This window comes from Thermobia domestica, chromosome 8 (assembly GCF_964235325.1).
Source record: "Thermobia domestica chromosome 8, izTheDome1.hap1.1, whole genome shotgun sequence".
Lineage (NCBI taxonomy): Eukaryota > Metazoa > Arthropoda > Insecta > Zygentoma > Lepismatidae > Thermobia > Thermobia domestica.
Genome location: NC_137461.1, coordinates 247,255,533 through 247,281,092, shown reverse-complemented (window position 1 = coordinate 247,281,092; position 25,560 = coordinate 247,255,533). Strand labels below are relative to the sequence as shown.

At 37.0% G+C, this 25,560-nt stretch overlaps 1 protein-coding gene across 1 annotated transcript in view; it reads left to right on the top strand.

Moving 5' to 3' along the window:
• LOC145691993 (protein takeout-like) overlaps window positions 1-23,536 on the top strand; it is a gene marked incomplete at its 3' end in the record, with an annotated part of 242,972 nt that extends 219,436 nt beyond the window's left edge. The window contains 2 exon segments of the mRNA XM_081767292.1: window positions 8,393-8,526; window positions 23,387-23,536. Of these exon segments, the coding sequence (XP_081623418.1) occupies window positions 8,393-8,526; window positions 23,387-23,536 (284 nt within the window).
• Window positions 23,537-25,560: the final 2,024 nt, after the last annotated feature.

The window sequence follows — 25,560 nt, the reverse complement described above, 5'->3', positions numbered from 1 at the left end:
ACAATCCCCCGGTACATCAACTATTTATTGATTTTAGAAAGTCTTACGACTCGGTTAGGAGAGAAACATTATACAACGTTCTTACAGAACTTGGAACTTTGAGAAAGCTAATTAGATTAATTAAGATATGTTTAAATGAATGCCAAATTAAAGTCTGGATAGAAAATTTTTGTCCACGAGCTTTCACTTCGAAAATGGCCTGATAAGGAGATGCGTTGTCGCCATTATTATTCAACTTTGTTCTGGAATACGCTATAAGGAAAATCAAAGATACTAACCAGGGCCTAGAGTTGAACGGTATTCACCATGTTTCGGCATATGCTGGTGATGTAAATTTAATAGGAGATGATAGGAGAACAATAGACAGAAATACAGTGAACTTATTAAATGCTTGCAGTGACATGGGTTTAGAAGTAAATGCAGAGAACTAAATACACGAAAGTTCGTCGGGACGGTAATACTGCAAATTATAGATGCATTAAAATATTAAATAATACTTTTGATAAAGTGGATACTTTCAAATATCAAGGATCAATATTAACAGACGAAAATCATATTCACGAAGAAATTAAATGTCGACTAAAAACAGGGAATTCGTGTTACTATTCAGTTCAAAATCTTTTGTCATCGCGAATTCAGTCGAGGAATTTGAAGCTTAAAATATATAAAACGATAATCATGCCTGTTGTTCTAAATTCTTGCGAAACATGGTCGTGTACTCTGAGGGAAAAACATAGACTGAAAGTATTTGAGAACAAGATCCTGAGACGAATATTCGGACCCAAGGGGAACGGAATGGGGAATGGCAGAAACTTCATAACGAGGAACTACATAATTTATACGATTTACCTAACATTGTTAGGGTCATCAAGTCTACGAGGCTTAGGTGGGCGGATCATCTAGCGAGGATGGAAGAAAGTAGAAACGCTTACAAAATTTTACCCTAAAGACCAATAGGGAAACGACAATTAGGAAACCTAGGCTCAGATTGGAGGACAATATTGAGATGGATCTCGCAGAAAAAGGAATACAAAGTAGAAACAGGATCCAATTGGCTAAGTATAGAAGTCAGTGGAGAGTTTTTGTGAACGCGGCATTGAACATCAGTGTTCCATAAACCATGGGGTTAGCTAATTATAGTACGCGTCACTTGAACTGGCGTATGACCTTCAGCGCTGCTCTTACGTCGACCAATCCAGTTGCAGCGACGTTGCCAGCACAATAAAGTGAAAGACTGTTTCGGCCGGAACTAAAATAGGACTTGATATTTTAATCTAAAACAGTAACCGAGAATCATTAGCCACCCATCTGGTATTTGTCCTCTAGGTGCTTCTTGTCCCAGGAATTTTCTTTCTTAATTTTAAAAAGCAGAAAAGGGAGAAACCCTTTCTGTCAGTCGGGTGATGTAAGGAGACTAAAACTAAACCCGATGTCAAAATCTCTTTTGCTTTTGTTCGATCTTATGTTTTCTTACCTTCTTGGTCAAATCCGTGGGCGGAGGTGGTGACGTACATATCAAAACGCAATTCCACAGACGAATTTCGGTCAAGTGGATATATGAGATTTTACGAACACGTTCTGCATTGTGTAGAACATATTAATTCAGTATGTTATAAAAGCTCTCTCCCCTATGCAGTGTCATTAGCGTTTCCTTTTATACTTGTCGTTTGCTTGTGCAAAATGCGAAATGGTCCATTATAGTGTTTTGAAATTTAAAGTATATATAAGTATAAAATATGTACTTATAAAGTATAAAGTATATATATTAGACGGGCAACTGTGGCTCAGTGGCAGAAATCTTACCTTTAGTGTAACGGGCGCCCTGTTCGATACTAGCTCCTATTTTAACATTGAGAAGCTATAACTTGTATATATTAAGAGCTCCATTTCAACATAAACATGAACACATTTTTAAAAACATATATCCTCGGACTATCTTGTTTTGTACCAAAAAAAAAAGATAAAAAGAAAGAGAAAAGAAAAGAAAAAAGTTCAGAGGTTTTGAAAATATTGTATTATCTTGGATGTGGCCTTTTTACGATATTATTATATGAGCTATAACAGGAGTATATTATCTTTAATAAGAAATTGATATATTCATGTACTTTCTGATTTTGGTCAATTGCACATAGACACCGCCTTAAATTTTCCAATTGTCAGAAAACAAAATTTGGTAAATGTTTCATAGGATTCAAATATATGCCATGTAAATTTCAACTCCACTTCTTGAATATTACGACCTCTGCGCGAATGTAGAAGCACTGTGAAGTACTTACAAAAGGATGGACAGGCAAGCACAAAGCACTTTTTCTGTATGTAGGGCGTCAAACGAGTTAACTCGCCGAAATATTGAATTCGATTTTATTTTTAATAATTACCACACTTTCATCTTTCTTTATAGTCGCTTGAAGGTAAAACAGATTTGTTTGCATGTTATTAATCATAACTTTTTTTCTGTTTTGTAATGTGTTACATGTTACAATATCATTCGTACAATGAAATGTATAAAGACATGCTTGCATACGTATAACTAGTGGCAAAAGTTATGTCTAAAGTGAGCTCTGTTTGAAGTGGGTATTTTGGTAGACAATGGTGAACTGTTTTAAACATGCTTGAAATTCAGTTTTCATAGAGATGCAATATTGTTGTCATGTCACATTAAATACGTGAAACATAATTAAATCTGTGCATTTAGATAGCTTTAGGTTTCCTTAACTATGCTATGTGTAAGTGTGGGAAGAATTTATACAAGATATGTTCGTCTTCCGTTTTTGTATCTGTCAGTAAGTATTATATGATAACGGTAAGTGATGTGGAGGAACACATTTCTGGCATGAATTTAGAGTCTCAAGAAAATATTCTAGCATCGTCGTTATTTTTCTAATTCAAGGCTGGCCAAAAATTTGATCTCCGCTAGTTATCGAGTAGATTGCGATTCATTTTAGAAGAAAAAGTACAATATTCTAAAAATATATATATATATCAAGCAAGCATAAGAGATAGTAGGATTTTCGTTATTGTTTTAAATAGTAAATTTATGTTTTCTATGGAACGTTTGTTTTAATGTGACAAATAGGTTCAATTTAGATATACATTACTGCACTTTCCAAAACCAAATATTAATCTTTCTACCTGATAATTAAGTAAGGTAAAGAAAAATCAAATTGTTAACAGAAGGCTCTCAAATAAAATAGATCTTAATACCAAAGAATTTTAAATAGTGTGATGGATTGCGGATTTAAAACATAATGACTAAACCTCTTCTATTTTACCAAAACTAGTGGAAGAATGCATGTGCGGGTATTCTCTACAGTGTATAATTCTCAAATGTGCTCTCAACAGAATTTTCAGGTATGTTCTGATTTCAAAGTGGGTCCAAGATAAGCAAGTAAACATTCTTTGACAACGGCGAATACAGAATACTTCGGTGGAAGGTAGAAAATGTTACGGGCCACCAGGTGCATAGTTCCTTGTGTTTGAAATAACGTATGCTGCGAGGTACTTTTCCACTGTATATTTTACGTTTTCCACCTATATGCAGAAACGAAAATATCACAGCACACGTCATTTCGAACACAAGAATCCGTGGTTCTGGTAGTTCTGACACATCCAACGTTCCGTCCAAGCATATCGTGTTCACTGTTGTGTAGGTTAACTCTTGCTCTTGCCTACTTTGAATCCGACATAAACTCAGAGCATATCTAAAATTTTGTTAAGAATATTCCTGGGAATTATACCCTGTAGAAAATCCCCCTGCAAACTCACTGCACATTGTACATGCAATTTTGGAATATGTATGTGTGATTCGCTTTATGTTGATTTTGACGTCATTGCACTATTTATTGAATTCGAAATAGCACGTGTTAAACTAAAGATTTTCAATGATTTTGGAAAACCCTAGCTCCAAACCTCTGCACTTTTCCACACAGATTCATATGAACATTTCCTTAATTTTTTTTGTGAGAAATTACCTCTTACAGTTTGTCAGTATATATCATTTAACACTATTTTCGCATCAAAAGATCCATTATATTTCAGTCAAACATTTTTCTACGCATTATCTGGAGAACTATATATAATGTAGCCAAACCCAAATTATCAGTTAACTCAGTACGATGTGCTTATTCCGCTAAACGGTATGAAAACTCTATTAAGGGGCCATTCAAAAATTTTATATCCCCTGATCCAAAAAATCCAACATACTTCAATGAAAAAATTTCTTATAGGTCTTACATCTGGAGAACTACATATAGTGTAGCCAAACCCAAACTATCACTTAACTCAGTATGATGTGCTTATTCGGTAAAAAATACGAAAACTCGATTTAGTGGTCGTTGAAAAATTTTGTGATCGCTGATCCGAGAACTATTTATTGGCCAAGATTGCAGTCTTTTGATGCATTGTTTGGACCATTCCTAAAATTATTCACCTGTCATTTGTGTCCCTTTTGGCAAGTTTTCATCTGTGTTTTCACGTCAAAGGACGTCCCGATCGTTTTCAACCGTCTCCTTGCTGCTTTTGATTCGCTCATACCACTTGTTAAGGGTCTCAAACATCACAGTTTCATCTCCACACACCAATTTTGATATTTCGTGAGCTTCTTTCGTGACACTTTTTTGCAACTTAGAACAAAACTTAATGTTTGCAAGCGAGAAACACTCTTAAACGTCCTTATTCTTCTACATCTGGAAGCAAACTAACGCTTTACAACTCACTGAAAAATGAGACGGAATGTTCCAAAGGTTTAGGCTACCGGTCCTACTAGTTGAAACGAATACAACATCGAAAGATGGCTCTATACAATATCATTTATTGAACTTTGCGATCATATCTTGTACTTTTAGGCGCAATGAAGACACGATTTTGTCAATTGTCTCAACATCTACGAGTTTGAGAACCAAAAAGCATGCTTTACTGTTCAATGCGTTGCAGTAATGTATGTCTCATCTTTGGGTAACAATTTATTTTAAGAGAATAAAAATCAAAGCTTTTGTCTTTATCTAATAAGTCAAGCTATGTACTGTCATTTTGCTATGTACTGTCAGTACTATTTACTGTACAGTCGTAATGAAGAGAGTGATGACGGTATATTTCAATATCCGTTTCACACCTTACTAGATGGCATGGTTTGTGCACAGTTTCCATTGTTAGTTCTACATAATATTAGGTTTCTTCGAATACTATGCATGGACTTTTTATTATTTTATCATTCTCTTTCGTACAATAGGATTTATATATCTCGTCTTTGGGCATATGCATTACAAACTCTAATAATATCGTATAAGTTTCGACTTCTTGATCTTGACAAAACTTTATTTATTTTAAACTACGTAAATAAGATTCTTATTTTTTACCTCATAAAGCATCCAAGTTTTAAAGTTGCAAGCAATAATGACAGTAAATGATCTGTTACAGTTGGTTGCTGTGAGTCATGTTAAGTAGTTGACCTCATTGTGTTATGAACACAACCCACTTATCACACTCTAAATTCTACAAACATGACTCACTTCATCTGTGGATTATAATTATGTTTTTTGGTATAGTTCAGAGTTTGCAGTGTATGTAATTATAGTTTTGGATGATTTCGGAACCAGAAACTTGTGTTCCGTCTTTCTCTCAATGGAGTGCGGTGCACTATTTACTTTTTCATTCTATTTTTTACAATTTTTCTATTTTTGCAAGTTGGACTTTTATAGTCTATATATGAAAACTATACAATGAACATACACTTTGCGATCAAAAGTTTCCGGACACAAGGCTGGAATGACTTACAAGTTCGTGGCGGCTTCCATCGGTACTGCTGGAATTCAATATGGTGTTCGCCCACCCTTAGCCTTGATGACTGCTTCCAGTGTCGCACGCATACTTTCAATCAGGTGCTGGAAGGTTTCTTAGAGAATGGCAGCCCATTCTTCACGGAGTGCTGAACTGAGGAAAGGTATCGATGTAGGTCGGTGAGGCCTGGCACGAAGTCGGCGTTCCAAAACATCCCAAAGGGGTTCTATAGGATTCAAATCAGGACTCTGTGCAGTCCAGCTCCTTACAGGTATGTTATGGTCGTGTAACCATTCCGCCATAGGCCGTCCAGTACGAACAGGTACTTGATCGTGGTGAAAGATGCAATCGCCATAACCGAATTGCTCTTCAACAGCGGGAAGCAAAGAGGTGCTTAAAACATCAATGTAGACATGCGCTGTGAGAGTGCCACGCAAAACAACAAGGGGTGAAAGCCCCCGTCCAAGAACAACAGGACCACACAAAACACGGCCATCTCCGAATTTTACTGTTGGCACTACACACGCTGACAGATGACGTTCACCGGGCATTCGCCATACCCACACTCTGCAGTCGCAGCGCCACATTGTGTACCGTGATTCGTTCCTACACACAACGTTTTTCCACTTTTCAATCGTCCAATGTTTACGCTCCTTACAACAAGCGAGGCGTCGTTTGGCATTTACCTGAGTGATTTTCTGGCTGATGAGCATCCGCCAAGTTTTCTCACTTCACGGCTAACTGTTATAGTACTTGGAGTAGATCCTGATGCAATTTGGAATTCCTATCTGATGGTCCGAGTAGATGTCTGCGTATTACCATTTACGACCCTCATCAACTATCGGCGGTCTCTGTCAGTCAATAGACGAGATCTGCCTGTATGCTTTTGTGCTGTAGGTATAAAAGGCGTAAGGATGGTAAAGCAATAAAGATTAATGTAATAGCATTTAGAATAGTTCAAATAGTTTCTAGGGTTTGTCCTTCTAGTAAGTTACGGTTAATATATGTGTTTGGTAGAAGAGAGGCTAGTAGATAACCCACAAGAACTGTAATTATGGTTACAATGAGTATTGTGTGATCATGGAAAAATACTATTTGTTCTATTACAGGGGATGCTGCATCTTGAAGACCTAGCTGATTTCAAATGGCCATTTCTAAGGAAGAATGATTATTCTTATATTTGGGGCTTAGGCCCAATGCACTTATCTGCCACCTTAGAAGTTTGTTAGTAAGGGAAGTTCTGCATAGCTATGTTCTGCGGGAGGTAGGTTCTGAAATCATTCTAAAGATGTTGTTTGTTGATCGGAAAAGATTACTGGACGAGCTCTTGCAAAGGCTTCTCATATAATAATTACAAGCACTAAGACGGCGACGAAGGAGAGGAATGAGCCAATTCTTGATACTATATTTCATGTAGTGTAGGCATCGGGGTAATCTGAGTATCGACGAGGTATCCCTCTTAAACCTAAAAAATGTTGAGGGAAGAATGTGATATTTACTCCTATAAATATTACTAAGAATTGAATTTTTAGTCATGTAGGGTTTATTGTTGTTCCTTTAAATAAAGGGAATCAGTGAATAAATCCTGCTATGATAGCAAATACAGCACCTATAGATAATACATAATGAAAGTGTGCTACTACATAATAAGTGTCGTGGAGAACAATGTCTAAAGATGAATTTGCTAATACGACTCCTGTGAGACCTCCTACGGTGAATAGGAAAATGAAACCTAAAGTTCATAAGATTGAGGGGGAATAAGTTATTTGTGCTCCATGAAGTGTGGCAATTCATCTGAATACTTTAATTCCTGTAGGAACAGCAATGATTATTGTGGCTGCGGTAAAGTAAGCGCGAGTATCAACATCCATACCGACAGTGAATATATGGTGGGCCCAGACAATAAACCCTAGGAACCCAATTGCTAGTATTGCATAAATTATTCCTAAAACACCGAAAGTTTCCTTTTTACCACTTTCTTGGGTTACAATATGGGGAATTATGCAATACTAGCGTTTCAACTTCACTATCACATCAGACAGTGGAAATAGGGATGTTTAGGAGCGTAGAAATCTCTAGTACACACTTCTGACAGAAGCGACACCCAATCATCTGACCACGTTCGAAGTGTGTGAGTTCCGCGGAGCGCCCCATTCTACTTTCTCACGATGTCTAATGACTACTGAGGTGGCTGATAATGTGTACTTGGCAGGAGGTGGCAGCACAATGCACCTAATACAAAAAACGTATGTTTTTTGGTGGAATACTTTTGATCACATAGTGTACAACTTATGAGTCCAAATATTAAATATTCATAGTATTTCACGAAATCAGTAAATAACAAGCGACCTGGTACTGTATAACAACTTGGTCTGTATATGTATACAGCCAGAATATTATCGACGATGTGACGATTATATGCAGTTAAAAGAGGTACATCAATAATATCATGTTTAAAATCAAACAGTAATAAAGTACATGGTTGTAAGAAAGTTTAAAAGCTTTCTTCGTTCTACATTTTAAACCACATTAAGTCTCGTTTCATGGGTAAATATTATCACATTTTGACCACCGCATACGGCATAATTTCACAAATAATTTGTTTTTTCTATTACAGGATTACATTTGACCCTTTACATGTTGAAACTAATATAACCTGTGAAGACAATGATTTTCATGCTGACTACAATGTTAGAGGACAACTACTTCTTTTCCCAATAGTAGGGCAGGGTAAAGTGCACTCAAATTATAGTAAGTGTTGCAATCACATTATTATTACATTAGACAACAAAACAAACGCAGAAATAAACTTCTTTTGTAATATACATTGCATATATATCTGTTTTGAGGGTTCAATACCAACATCATGTTAGTTTCCCGTAAACACTCATAAATTTTGGGCAGCTAATGTGACTAATGCAAGTAATTTGAAACATAACATACATCAATATCAAATTTTCGTGGGTAAAAAGAGGTATTACAACCAATAGTTACAGATATATAATAGATAGTTACAGGAAATTTCTCGCAGTGGAAGACAGGTATTTGTTTACATACAAAATTTTATATACTCGTACATAAAATTTACATACATACAATTTATATAGAAACGTATATTAGAATATTAAATAATAGTAATTATATGCTTTAGTGCATTACTATTACTGAAATTTGCGTACTGCTCTCTCTTTTAAATCTTTGAAGCACGGTGGTACTTATATTTTACCACCTTCTAGACAACGGTTTTGAAACACCGTGCCGCAAAGAGTTAAGAAGAAATAATTTGGTTAAAATTAACAATTTTCATCAAATCAAAGAGATCCTTAAGAACTAAGTTTCCTTCAAGACAACAAGAACAAACAGAGAAAACAGGACACAGTTTTATTTCTAAAGATGCCCCAGGGACAAACCGAAGAGAAACAAGAGATTTCCGTTCCCAGGTTCGTTCTGCCTCTGACTCAGAACTGCCGTGACGACTAGTGTTTACATCATGTGCAGCTGCCTATTGTACTTCACCTTCAGTACCCCTTAGGCAGTGTTTGTTTCGCTAGCATGTGTTGAAGTATTTTTTCTTTTTTGAAGTCCCAAGTGCATTCTTTTCGGGGCATGTTCTTTTCACGACTTGTGTGCTGTTTGTAGTTTTGACAGGTCATGTATCCTTTCAGTTTACTAAGCATTTATATTATTCTTTACTATTTGCCTGGTATATAAGGCCCCCAGTTAACTCTTCTCAGGTGCTATCAACTAATATACACAGAATTAGTTCAGAGCATAAAAAGACTATACTAAAACACTTTATTGAGAATTGACGTCTAGACGTCTGTTGTAATCAAGAACTACCGTTCCAGTCATTAGATTTTCTCACTGACTATGATTCAATTGTAAATGTGGAACGCACCACAGGAATTGTGCTTCTAATTCGCAAGGGACTTCACTATGACAGAGTGCTACTGTCTCCCAATGACCAAGCCGTTCGTTGTTATATTCAGAATATACATTTCCTATGTTTGTGTGGCTCTACTGGTTTTGTACTTAACAGGAAAGGGAGATATTTTATGCATCTACAATCCCATCATTATTTCCTCCAGTTATTTTGCAATCCCCAGTTATTACACAGTACCTTGGTAGGTGATTTTAGTGCTATTATCAACCCCCGGGACATACTAACACCTGCCCCGCTTTGTCCTTCGTTGGCTGAGCTTGCTCGAGTTTTGAAATTGAAAGACGTTTCCTTCGTGTCTCTGTCTCAGCATGTTTTTCCATGTTGCACTCTAACTACTAAAAGTCGTATCGATAGGGCCTATATTACAGAAAGCCTCCGTACAACAGCCCTACAAGATTTTACCATTCCAATAGTTTTTTGCGTTCATGCCGCAATTGAAATTAGTTTTAAATTACCTTTATTGTTACCACCTTCTATAGGCTCTTATTGGAAAATAAACCGTGCGTTAATGTTACTTGACGTGGTACGGGAACATTTTTCTCTTCATTTCCTCTACTCGTGTCGCATGCAGAGATGTTACCCAATTGTAAGCTCATGTTGGAACCTTTACTGTTAACCGAAATTTCGTAGCTTTGTTCACTGGCACGGCCAAATTTTGCCTCCTGATGACCACTATTAAATGAATTCTTGTATCGAGCACTTCGGAAGTTTTTGTTAGCCTCTCCTTCGCTTACCAACCTTGGGCATATCAATAGCATCAAACAGCGTTTAAAAACAGCTTATTCCCATTATTCCCTCCATGCATATTTGTCATGATTTGAATCACGGTTTCCCCAATGGAAATACTACTATTTACCAAGTCAATTTACTTGTACGACGGAGACGTTATACGGCTATTAATTCTCTCGTTCTGGGAGACGTTACGTCCACCACAGACGATACACAAATATTAAGTGAATTTACACGCTATTATACGGATTTCACGACTGAGTTCCCGTGACCTGATATTTTCTGTCTATGATATCTCATCCATCTTCAAAGCACGATACCCAGACTCTTATGCAACCGATTACTGCGAATGAAATTTTCGCTGCTCTTCGCCGCGTGTGGATTCTAGCTTCCCTGGTTAAGACGGCTTGACAATTCAGTTCTACAAACAATATTGGACATACCTCTGTACTCGTGTCACGTCTTAATGCTTACTTATCTAGTGAAGGCTTTTGTCAATACACAGCTATTATGGTCCTCATTCCCAAATCCACTTCTGGGAAAGAGGTTCAGCACTTTAGGCCCATTTCTTCATTACCCGTTGATATTACGCTATTCATGAAAATCCTGACAGCTCGTTTATGCCCTCTTATTCCTCACATCAGTTCGTTTCAAACTGCACTTCACGCCACACCTAATCTTACGTATACAGTTCGTTCTTCCTACGCTGCTTGGGGTTCCTTATTCGATCCCAGCTCGCGCCGTACGGATTTTGTGGCGGACAAAGAAAGTGCTCGTGGTTTTCTCAGGGTTCTTCCATTTTCTCCACATTATTCATTCAACCATTTCATCCATTTCTCATCATCACTATGTTCTTTAGCCTAACCGGCATAACCGTTTGACATAAAACTTAAAAAAATCATTTCATTTGATTTACCCTTAGTTCTTTACGGGATCTGTTTCCCAACTTCCATTTCCGTCATATTCCGGCCAGTGCTCGAGCCGTAGGTTTAGAAAAGGCATAAACAGTCTAGACCACAGTTTTCTTATAAAGATTCAAGAAGCTTGGCAGTTTCCCATAGCCTTCCACGCAGTCTATGAAATTTATACTCTACGACTATTTTCCGAACTGAAATTAACGGATATCTTCCCCCTCTTATTCGGATGAAACGGGGTCTTATCCAAGGCTGCAGTTTATCAACTACCCTTTTCGCTTTCGCACTAGACCCTTTGTTAAGGGTATTGGCAACATTACCTCGTCCCGGGCCTTCTCGTTTTCCTTTCCAGATCATTTCCGCGTTTGCTGATGACATAAATATTACAGGTGTGGTTCCCATTCACAAAGCCAGTATCTTCGATGTGTTACAGCACTATACCCGTTGTTCAGGATTACTTTAGAATCAACGGAAAACCCAGCTACCCCAATTCAATGATTATAGTTTACCCAATCACGACACAGGGACTCCACAAATACCACATGTCTGATCTTTGCAGATCTTAGATGCCCCTTTTAGTTCAAATCCTACCCCTTTGTATGACGAAGTTTGGTTACCACTCTTAACCGAAAACCGTTACCTGTTTTATTCTCAGCGATTCCAACGTCTCCACTTATTGCATCGAATCCAATTTGTTAATATTTACGTGGTTTCTGAACTATGGTACAGACCGCGCATATACCCATTACCGGAAATCTACGCGAAACGGTTTGAATCATTATTTTTGTGGAATATTTGACGCGGTTTATCTTTCGTCTCCTACGTCCGGCCCTTTACCTTCATCGTTCCATGGGAGGTTTTGGACTGGTCACTATACGTATCAAATGTCGCACATTGTCTATGCCTGACTTCTATTCATCCATATATAACGCCGAGTCCGTTACACGCCAGTGGACGAGTTATGAGTTTCCTCTCAAACCCCGTTCGTTCATTGAATCATTATTTCTGTGGAATATTTGACGCGGTTTATCTTTCGTCTCCTACGTCCGGCCCTTTACCTTCATCGTTCCATGGGAGGTTTTGGACTGGTCACTATACGTATCAAATGTCGCACATTGTCTATGCTTGACTTCTATACATCCATATATAACGCCGAGTCCGTTACACGCCAGTGGACGAGTTATGAGTTTCCTCTCAAGCCCCGTTCGTTCAATTCTATGGCTGTTGCCCGTTTTATATTCTGTCATTAACAGAGTACTGGACATATGCAGGTGTGGCACTATACCCTGAGGGGCATACTCGATTCTCGTAAGTATCCTTCAGCGTTTTTCACGGATTCATTGGTCGCAGGTTTGAGCTAACATCTCTGCCCCCGTTTTACTTACTATTTCTAGGTAACTTGGTTTCAAGTCTTTCATCAGTTAATACCTACCCGTGCTCGTCTCTTTGAGTTGCATAGTCTTCCTGGCGCCCAGTGCATCTGATGTACCCAGGAAGATACGCTGTCCCACCGTTACACTTGTTCCTTCGGTGCTCCAATTATTTGGAAATGCCTCACGACTTTATTAGGAAGAACTTGTCGACGACCTCCCGATCAGTTCGCAGTGTCTTACATTTTGTTTCTACATTTCCGTTTTTCTCCCACCTACAAAACATTACGCCGTTCTTTTTCTAGTCGCAAGCACCATCGTTTATATTCACTGCTACGCCCCATTGATCGACGCTCACACTTATCACGACTTTCTTAAACGCATTCGTCACCAGCTTTTTTCGTCTACGTTGGAGTAGCGGTATTTTAGTAGATTTCTAGAGGTAGTACTTTCGTAAGTCCCCCTTTCCTGTTTTTTACTACCAGCTTTCCTTCGGAAGTCCTCTCAATTGTTATGTTAGTCTTAGTATATATATATTTGTGTCTCAGTATTTGTTGTACTGTTTTGTTACGGAGCCGAACGTATTTTGTAATTTCTGTAAAGTCTTGTACAGTCCCGTAGATGTATAATAAAAACTCAGTAGGTGAGTTGTTAGCTCATTGAACTTCTATTCGTTAGACCCGGATTCGAATTCCGGTCAGGCTGAAACTCTTTCAAGTGTTTCTGTTTCAATTTCAATGCATACTCAGTGTGACAAGAAGGTCTTCTCTTCTCTAGAAAGAAAAAAAATGTTTGAATGAGGAGAATTGTAGAAGGTCTGTCAATGGAGACAGTGATTTACAAACTTATTTCCAGTAGTTTTTCTAGATTTGCTATTTTCGTCTACTTTCAAGCATTTTCTGATTCATGTGAGATCAGTGTTCTTTTTTCTTTGAATGTACAATATATAATGACATAATACATTACGAACACAGCAATAGTGAGATTAACATATGATGTTCATTGGACAACACGCTATAAACCAAAGAGATTGATTTAACAATGGAGAAATGTTTCGTGCTTCATCTACTCACAATTCCACTTGCATAGAAACTTGACTCAGTGGTAACAACAGTTGTCAGTGCCGAGAAAAGTTACATATACGTTGGGTTGCATCTGCCTAGGCGTTCTCACAACTGCAAATGACCTGGACCCCAAGTAATTGAAGTATAACAGTTATAGGTCCAGATACTTATGAAGATAGCTCTACCTGTATTTATGCACAGAACATTTGTTTGACTCCTTGAATGCCATCGCTTCTGTTCTTTATCAGCAGCTACACGTGTAGAAGGCACTGTACACATCAATGCATTAATAGTTTTCGATGTCCCGCAAAGATCAGCATTGGCATGGATTGTGGCTTCTCTTTTATTCAGTGCCTTCCGCGAAGTACTGCATTTTGGCGAGAAGTTCATTACGAAACCATAGAAACATTATGTTCACTGCGCCCGCGTGCCACTTCAACTTGATCTGTGCATGAGGTTAGTCTTTTCATAACAGATTGTTGAGGAGCTTAAATTTTCCTAGTCTATTTTACACAAATATTATATACTAAGACTAACATAACAATTGAGAGCACTTCCGAAGAGAAGCTAGTAGTAACAAACACGAAAGGGAGGACTCACGAAAGTACTACCTCTAGAAATTTACTAAAATACCGCTACTCCAACGTAGACGAAAAAAAGCTGGTAACGAGTGCGTTTAAGAAAGTCGTGATAAGTGTGGGCGTCCATCAATGGTTCGTAGCAGTGAATATAAACGATGGTGCAAGCGACTAGAAAAAGACCAGGGTAAAAACAAAAATATGGAAACAAAATGTAAGACACTGTGAACTGATCGGGAAATCGTCGACAAGTTCTTCCTAATAAAGTCATGAGGCATTTCCAAATAATTGGACCACCGAAAAAACAAGTGTAACGATGGGACTGCGTGGAAGGCTATGGGAAACTGCCAAGCTTCTTGAATCTCCATAAGAAAACTGTGGTCTAGACTGTTTATGCCTTTTCTAAACCTACGGCTCGAGCACTGGCCGGAATATGACGGAAATGGAAGTTGGGAAACAGATCCCGTAAAGAACTAAGGGTAAATCAAATGAAAAAAAAATTTTAAGTTTTATGTCAAACGGTTATGCCGGTTAGGCTAGAGGAGATAGTGATGATGAGAAATGGGTGAAATGCTTGAATGAATAATGTGGGAGAACACGGGAGAGCCCTGAGAAAACTACGAGCACTTTCTTTGTCCGCCACAAAATCCGTACGGCGCGAGCTGGGATCGAATAAGGAACCCCAAGCAGCGTAGGAAGAACGAACTGTATACGTAAGATTAGGTGTGGCGTGAAGTGCAGTTTGAAACGAACTGATGAGAGGAATAAGAGGGCGTAAACGAGCTGTCAGGATTTTCATGAATAGCGTAATATCAACGGGTAATGAAGAAATGGGCCTAAAGTGCTGAACCTCTTTCCCAGAAGTGGATTTGGGAATGAGGACCATAATAGCTGTGTATTGACAAAAGCCTTCACTAGATAAGTAACCATTAAGACTTGACATGAGTGCAGAGGTATACCCATAACTGTTTGTAGAACTGAATTGTCAAGCCGTCTTAACCGGGGAAGCTAGAACCCACAAGCGGCGAAGGGCAGCGAAAATTTCATTCGCAGTAATCGGTTGCATAAGAGTCTGGGTATCGTGCTTTGAAGATGGATATCATACACAGAAAATCTCAGGTCTGTGTAGCGTCCACGGGAACTCAGTCATGAAATCCGTATAATAGCGTGTAAATTCACTTAATATTTGTGTATCGTCTGTGGTGGACGTAACGTCTCCCAGAACGAGAGAATTAATAGCCGTATAACGTCTCTGTCGTACAAGTAAATTGACTTGGTAAATAGTAGTATTTCCATTGGGAAATCCGTGATTCAAATCATGACAAATATGCTTGGAGGGAATAATGGGAATAAACTGTTTTTAAACGCTGTTTGATGCTATTGATATGCCCAAGGTTGGTAAGCGAAGGAGAGGCTAACAAAAACTTCCGAAGTGCTCGATACAAGAATTCATTTAATAGTGGTCATCAGGAGGCAAAATTTGGCCGTGCCAGTGAACAAAGCTACGAAATTTCGGTTAACAGTAAAGGTTCCAACATGAGCTTACAATTGGGTAACATCTCTGCATGCGACACGAGTAGAGGAAATGAAGAGAAAAATGTTGCCGTACCACGTCAAGTAACATTAACGCATGGTTTATTTTCCAATAAGAGCCTATAGAAGGTGGCAACAATAAAGGTAATTTAAAACTAATTTCAATTGCGGCATGAACGCAAAAAACTATTGGAATGGTAAAATCTTGTTGGGCTGTTGTATGGAGGCTTTCAGTAATATAGGCCCTATCGATACGACTTTTAGTAGCCCTAGTTAGAGAGCATAATGGAAAAACATGCTGAGACTGAGACACGAAGAAAACGTCTTTCAATTTCAAAACTCGAACAAGCTTAGCCAACGAAGGACAAATCGGGGCAGGTCTTAGTAAGTCCCGCTGGTTGATAATAACATTAACATCACCTACCAAGGTACTATGCGAAATAACTTTGGGAAATAATGATGGGATTGTAGATGCATAAAATGTCTCCCTCTCCTGTTACGTACACAGCCAGAAGTGCCATACAAACATAGAAGATGTATATTCTGAATATAACAACGAACGGCTTGGTCATTGGGAGACAGTAGCACTCTGTCATAGTGAAGTCCCTTGCGAATTAGAAGCGCAACTCCTGTGGAGCGTTCTACATTTATAATTGAATCATAGTCACTGAGAAAATCTAATGACTGGAGCGGTAGTCTGTAGATGTTGTAATTACAATAGACGTCTGAACGTCAATTCGCAATAAAGTGTTTTAGTAGTCTTCTTATGCTCTGAACTAATTCTGTGTATATTAATTGATAGCACCTGAAAATAGTTAACTCGGGGCCTTATATACCTGGCAAATATTAAAAAATAATATAAATACTTAGTAAAGTGAAAGGATACATGGACTGTCAAAACTGCAAACAACACACAGGTCGTGAAAAGAACATGCCCCGAAAAGAATACACTTGGGGCTTCAAGAAAGGAAAAAAATACTTCAACACATGCTAGCGAAACAAACACTACCTAAGGGGGGACTTAAGGTGAGGTACAATAGGCAGCTGCACATGATGTAAACACTATTCGTAACGGCAGTTCTGAGTCAGAGGTAGAACGAACCTGGGAACGGAGATCTCTTGTTTCTCTTCGGTCTGTCCCTGGCTCATCTTCAGAAATAAAGCTGTGTTCTTGTTTTTTCTATAGAAGCGCAAGCCATTTTCCTTGTTTTTGCTTATAATTCGACTCAGATCTAATTGACACTAATGTTTTTTCTTCTTGAGAGGTTACTAAAGCTCCATTATTCTCAATAGTGGAAGCACTAATTACAGTAGAAACTTCCTGTGAGGAGGAATGAGATAAAGGAATAGGTAGAACTTCAATTTCGGTATTGTCTTGGGAAGGTAGAGGTGCTGGGTGTGAGTCGGGAACATCTGGAACTTTTGATGAGTCATTGCATAAATTCGTTGTAGATTGTAACGTCGAAAAACCAGGTAGCAAACGTGTATCAGATATTACAGGTACCCGAGAGGGGCATGAATTGGTGTCCAAGGTGGCAGTTAAGGTGCCCGTGTTGGTCTACGTACGTTGTACTTTTCCAATCTTGGTCATACGAAGGGGAGTCTGTTGAGCTACATTGGTAGTAGATTTTCCTTTCTTCATGGGGGTAATTTGGGATGGTATATAAATTACATTTGCATTGGAAACAGGTGATTGGCTATCTTTCATACGGAACTTTGTATCTACACTATACTACGGGATGGAATATGTGGTTGGAGTTCCATATGAGTAACTCGCACTCCACTGTCTGTATCAGAGGAAAAGGCACACTCTATAATCGTGGCTCAACATTACGAACCAGCCCATACTGTCGAAAATGTTCTTCAAGGATATCGAGAGGACATTCTAAAGTGTAATCATACACACGTATTAATTTCACTGAATCTCCAAATACTACGATCCTGACATCACTGATGTTGATGAATGGTGAAATGCAACAGAAACGGGAGCGGTTGAAGCAAACTGTTCATAAGCATGTTGATTTTTAAACATAATAAAAATACTATATGTCTCTGCATGTAATTGCAGTGCACTTAGTTTCTAAAAGAATACCAGAAAACTGGTCGGCTAATCAAAGATATATCTGGCTGGGATTTGGCCTAGAACTACGAAATTTCAGGTCAAATAGCAACTGAAACTGTGGGTCTTTTTTGTTTTCCATATTTTGGCCATTGAATAAACTGCTTAACACTGAACAATCAAGGTGCTAAGTATGAAAAACTGAAGGTTATAAACCTTTGAAAAAATTACAAAGAACGTCGATGAATGTAAGAGTAGCTGCAGCTTCAGTCAGCCAAACCACACCAACGTGTGCTACAAAGTTCTAACTGGAATGATTTAGTATCTTAAAATTTTTTTTATACTTGGGGGTAGAGCGTAGTTTATCTGAAATTTATAACGCTGTCTATTTAGACAACTCAAGGATGGATCTAACTAATCTTATTAGAATTAAGAAATCAAATAATCAATTTCTTTGGTTATTTTCGACATCATTCCACAAGCTAACAGGACTCAAAATGCTCTTAACTATAAAAATCTACTAAATCATAATGGCACAGAAACTTAACCATTATAAGAATCCAACACCGAAAATATATGTAATACTCACAGGTAGTTCAGATTTGATAATCTCCTTTCATTATCTTTTCACTCTGCGATCTTAATTTGAACTCTCTATTCCACTCTCCGTACTCAATCAGTATAACCCCTTTCGGGATTCAGATGCTTTCTGGATATAGCGTAGAGTTTAGCACAGTTCTCCTTATGAAATGCCTTACTTTGTTATTTCTGTATACTAAAACTTCCTATAATTGTGGTGTGATACCTACGTTATCTATTTTTATTTTCCTAAACAGTTCTAATATCGCTTCCTTCTTTTACAATAAACAAAATAAATTTACAAAATACATGTGAGGATTTTGGGTACTTTACAATACGAATCAGCAATATGAACTGCTCGAAAGGGCGAGCAGAACTGTGATATACCGCGCCACTTAACGTTCAACAAAAAGTAATACCTAGTTAAAACCGTTTCATGGAAAAATATAATCAAGATACTAATGCTCGTATGAGTGTTTTAATGACATACTCGAGATTTCATTGTTTAACTGAAAAGCAAGTTATATAGACGTTCCTCAATGAGGAAAATATCAAGAAACATTCTTCTAGTTGAGACTAAATCATTGGTTGCAGGGATGGTCCCGATTTACATTGCATTTCGTCTTTATCATAACTTCTAATTTCCAAAGAAGAAAAAACGACAGAAATTATTTCCACGTTCTTTGATTTGTGTCAATACGTGTAGAAATGGACAGTTCTACCTTTATGTTCCATAACTACTAGTTTATTTTCTTATTTTCATATGAGGAATTTGTGGCAAATTGAGCCGGTGACACTAGCCGAGTGATCTCGGGCTTTCGGCTTTTTATCATCAGATGCAATCCACTAGGGCAGTGATTCTCAAAGTGGGTTCCGTGGGATCTAGCCAGGGGGCCAACGAGTTCTAAAAATTCGTTAAATGTTCATTCCGCAAAATGTTAACAATAATATATAAAAAAATAAAAAAATTCTTAGCCCGGGTTTGAACCCACACTAAAAGCAATTATAATTACTAGTCTATGGTGCTAGTACGCTCTGCCATGAAGACCACCAGTAACAGACATTTCATTTTGGCTATATTTATGATACGTGGCGGAAACACATAACTCCAACTTAGCAGAATCTCGCATTTAGCTCCAATGAGTAGGGCCGAGCGTGATTTAAAAATATGCTTCAGAAAACTGGTGAATTTGTCTACGTTTTACTTTCAACTATTACATTTCCCTATTACATTTGTTTCTGTTTACTTACCTGAGATTAGTATCTGTAATCGAAAAAAGAATTTGGGGCATTTATGGATATTGATATTTGTAATTGAAAGAATTGCAATAGGACATATACTACTGCTTGCCTTTCGAGACACGCAACCTGCAAGTGTTAGAGGAGCTAACTACTGGAAATATACATTTTTGAATCACTTTAATATATAAATTATTATATAAAAATTGAATGTAACTATGTGTGCCTAATCATCACGGCCAAATTGCAGTCAAATAAAATCGTTTTGGTATATACTTAGACCTTAATCCAAACTGTGATGCTTTCATATTGAGTTCATTATAATAATATGCTAAGGGATAATGAGGATCCGAATACTTGTGAAAAAATTAGTATCTCACAAGCCGTTAAACATACGAAGCTGAATTAAGTATATTAACTCTTTATAGAAAATGAACAGTACGCCTCCTAGCATTTTTTAACATTCTAGTTTATGGGGAGGGGTGCAGATTCTACATATGGTAAATATATAGTGGGTTAGTTTGTAAAAATAATAGAAAACGAATGATATTAGTTGAGAAAGAATTTGAGAAAGAAGAAATACAGCCGGTTCGATTCCCGGCGGGAGCTCATGTGGTTCAGATTCACGTTAAACCGTAGGTGCACGTCTCATATAGACTCTCTGCTGAAAGGGACGTTAAACTCAAAATCAACTCAACTCAACAAAAAATACAGAGCTTCGCATCATATATCTAGCTATGCTTACCATGCGCTTTATAATAATTGCTGAAGCTTGTTTATTCTTTTGAGGCTGAGAGCACAGGACAATCAATCCATAAAGTTGAGAGAAAAATAGGCTAAAAATGTGTAATGTAAGCTTATGTATGTTGGTCTACTTACCTTGATTTGTGACTTTCAAATTTTGTCCGTTTTTCCACTGAAAATTGTCGATAATTCAACAAGGAAATAATTAGACCATGATAATTTAATTGAAATTCATTGTAATTATGCCCATGACAAACACTTTACCATTTTATATCGTAAACGTCAGATCCATTGTATTGTAACAGAGCTGTGCTTGAGCGACTGACCTTAGAAATTCAAACTCCGATTAGTTAGAATTTGACAACCTGGTTTATTACAAGTATAAACTCTTTAGTCGGCAGAAAACAGGACATGGATCATGTGTAAGAGTTGATGACGTTATGTTTTCGTGGATCAGTGGTTCATGGTGGGTGGTGGTCAGAGTGGGTCATGGTGGGTGGTGGGACGAAGTAGATCATGGTGCGTGGTCGGTTCTGAGTCAGACTTAGTGACGGTGGGTGGTGGGTCAGGTTTTCATTGACCCACGCCACGTTAACCGAACCATACAAAGGGCAATATCAATACACAAAAAAGCTCAAGATCTTAGCTATTCATTACATAATAATTGCATGATCCGAATAACTCTAGTATAACGGCAAATCAGCATTTGCCATATTTTACCGAAATAAGTCACGACTTTTTCGACAGCCTGATTCTTTAAATGTTGTCAATACGCAAAATTCATTGATCTCATAACTTATTGATTTACACTATTATGATCACCAAAATCTTTAGTGTACTTACCGTAGATATAGAAATGTGAAAACAGTTCCAGGCTTGGTGTAGCGTGCAAGTAAACAAGTAAAAAGCAACATCATCATGTTTCCCTCTCTCGAAACCCCTACATATGTGTCGATTATTCATCAAAAAACTTGAAATCCGTTCAGAAAAGTTAATAAAATATACAATATGTAGCCAAGTCTCGACTTTGCAATAATAATAATAATAATAATAATAATAATAATAATAATAATAATAATAAAGGAATAACAGAGTTAAAAAATCAATTACGTAAATAATACCTTTCAATTAAGAAAACAGAGTGCCACGACGAGATTCGAACCCATGTCTCTGCCATAGGAGTTTCATAATTTAGCAATCTACCACAAATTCGTCATACAAAGATAAGACAATAAACCAGAAGTTATGGAAGATAATAATATAACTTTCTTTTTCTACACTTGTTGATGGAATTCAAAGAATGCGAAAATAATTTGTGCCGGCTTGCATTTTCAAGGCTTCTAAGAATATCAGATATCCTCTGATCTTATTGACTGATACAGATACGACATCAACAGTCAGGACTTGTATAGCGCAAAGTAAATCGATTTTCGTAGCCAAGCAAGTTAGTGTAAGAACCTAGTAATAAAAATCGTTTCTGGCGTGGGTTCAAACCCTGCAAAAGGATTTTTTATTATACTCTTTGAATTTTCATAACACTTTTTTCATTAAAATAAGATTGAAAATAGTACTCAAAAAAATGATTTACCGATTATTTTTTAAATTTTTGTAACACTTTTTTCATTAAAATAAGCATGCAGTTCTACTATACGGATCCGTAGTCAAAGTAGTAGTAGTAATAATAGTAGAAGGAATAATAATAATAATAATAATATCAGCAATAGTAGTAGCAGCAGTAGTAGTACTAACGGGTTTGAAGCCCCACAGGGGTTGGTTAGGTTCTTTTCTATTTCCCAAATCTTTCTGTGCATTTCACATGACCAACTTCAAATGGCTGGCTAGGGTAGTACTCGAATATGCAAACTCTTGGTTTCGGCGTAATGCTGCCGGGTTTTCTTCTTTGGAAATTAGAAGTTCGATGAGGAAGAATAGTAGTACAAATTTTGAGCCGCTACAAATGATGAGGTAGTCTCAACTTGAAAAACGTTTCGTAATATTTTCCTCTTTGACGAAGGGCTATATAACTGTGTTTTCGAGTTAAGCAAGGACATCTCCAGTCTGTCATTTTGACACTCATAAGGAACGTCTTTTTATACGAGCATTATTATTATGTATAGTTATATGCAACGATTTTAACTTTCTAATAGTTTAAATAAAAGTTGAAGTGACGCGGTAGGTAAGTGGTTATCGTATTGAACCTCTATTCGGTGGACCCGGGTTCGAATCCCGATATGATTGAAACTTTTCAATACATTATCAGTGTGAGAAGCAAGATTTTATCTCCTCAAGAAAGAAAAAAAAGATGTTGGGATAAGGAGAATTGGAGAAGGTCGCAAAACGGAGGCAATCATTTACAAACTCATTTCCAGCAGTTGTTGTAAATTTGATATTTTGAGCTACTTTCAAGCATTTCCTGATTCATACGTGGTCCGTATTTTATTTCTCTAAACATACAGTATATAAAGAAATAATACATTACATACACGACAATATTGAGATCAATATATGGTGTTCCTTCGAAAACACAATCCGAATCATAGAGATTCATCTTAGAATGGAGAACTGTTTCATTAGTCACTTTCTTTACAATTTTATCTGCATAAACACCTGGATCAGGGCTACCAACTACTGTCAGTGCCGAGAAAAGTTACGTGTTAGTTGGGCTGCATCTGTCTAGGTGTTCTCACAACTGCAAATAACCTAGACCCTAAGTAATGAAATTAGAGCACTTAAGGGGACATACTTATGTAAGTGGCTGTACGAATTATCCAATGTTGCTATTATATTTCAACTTACCCTTGTGTATTTTGACCCTTCTGATTTTGCAACGATTATTTATAATATTTTTGTATATTTCAGGTGGTCTTTCCTTATTTTTGTCCGTTGATGGAGAGAAATACACAAAGAAGGGCAAAGAGTATTACAGAATGACAAAGATAGAAGTAGATGGATCAATCAAAGGTGGAGGGTGTAACCTTACGAATCTGTTTAACGGCAATAAAAAATTAGGTACGTATTAAAAGGTCAGACGAAATCATACAACCTGACGATGTAATTAATAATAACATTTTCTTCTGAAAATGCTTAACTGTAGTACCTGAGTCCTTATAAACATTGTTACATACGAGGAAGCACAATACAAGTTTCCATAGAGCAAAACTAGTAGTACACAAATAAGAATTTAAAAATAAAACTATCGAAGGGATTAATCACGGATTCTTATTTTATAAAGTCTTTCTTACGACTATTTCATCAAATATATGAGTTTACAAAAACGTTTCATAATTTTGCAGTATTACGATCCCCACGAACGTCAATGTATTTAAGTTTTCTCTGCTTTTACTTTTAAACACATGTCCCGGCAAGTGTTATATAAGTCCTCTGAATTCCTTCATATTTTTCTTATATCATCTATTATATTTGCGTCCTCAACATACGCCATAACTTGGTAAATATAATTCAGATCTATGCCATGGTTGGTGTTTGTGATTTTCCTATATATATGTAATACATAGTTCATTCAGAGAACAAAACAATATCATATTGTAGTCTCAGTGTATAGCCTGCTAGTCCCGTTTTTATATTAAAATATTATAGTGTTCGTTATTACTTGAAGACAGAGGTTAGTTGTTTGTTTTCAATCTGTAACTATGTTAACGACAACAGTAACAATCGTGAATGATTTAACACTGAAAGAGCTCCATCGTTTCCATATTGTTATCGTATGCGCTTTGGTACGTGAGGCCCAGATTTCAATTCCGGTACTAGCTTACGTGACTCATATTTCAAGATAATCTGTAGATTCACATTTCATACAACCACGGTGCTAAATGGTACGCTCAATGTTGCAAATAGATACATTCATAAAATAAAGAAATGGCGCTCATAATCTAGCAAAAATTCCAAAACTTTTCAGAAATTATAACCAAATTTATATCTAAATGAATTTAACAATAAAACAAAATATATATATATATCATAGATTTGGTGTAAATTTAAACTGTATTTAATATTCTTCGTGATATTCTCAAATCAAATACACTTATCCTTATCATATAATTAAAATATTTACATGACAATCGGAATGTTCATTGCTGTGAACTCTTACAACATGACTTTGATTCTTCTCAGTGTCTCCAATCCTTGCTGCACTGTTGATTATGTGTCAATGGTCAATTGCACTATTGTTATAGCAGAGAACAAAAGTGTACCATCTCTGTTGAGCGATAACTCAAAAATATCATTTGCAAAATTAATTACGGGTGGAAATTGGCTATAAAATTTGATTATTTTTTGCTGGTATTGAAACTTTCAGTCTCACGATTTTCCGTGATAGTGTAGTACTAGAAATGAATGACAAAATAACTAAGTATGGTAGATTATAAGGTGACAATGTGCACTGTAAAGAGCAGAGATTAGAAAAATAAATTGAAATGAAATGAAGTTTTTGAGTTTTACGTAACAAGATTATGCCTGCTAGGCTAAAGGAGACGGTAACGATGAGCAATGAATGAAATGGTAAAATGAAGAAAGTGGGAGGAAACGGGAGAACTCCGAGGAAACCCACACACACAGTGTTTCTCCAACACAAAGTGTACTTGGTGGGAGCATTGTTTGAATGCAGGACCCCATGCACCAGAGGAGAGCGCTCTACCACCAAGTCACCGCGATTCCTATTAGTAAAATAACAAATAATATTTTACATTATTATTATTTTTTTTCATTTCTAATGTTATAATTTTGATTGGAAAAGTTTCTTACGTAATGCTGAATACAAAGAATTGACCAATTTGGATTTAGACTTAGCCAAATCATCAGAAAAACTATACCTGTTTTTATCAGGTAAACACAATATAAAAATGATTGCATTTAGACATGAAGTGATAAATTGACAATGCGTGCAATGCTTGTTCGCAAATTACTTTCTTTACCTGTAACTTTGAAAGACAATACATACGTACGTCAACAATACATACGACGATGTACGGATTTTCCCTTTGTGGTGTAAAACAACGTTATAATAATAATAATAA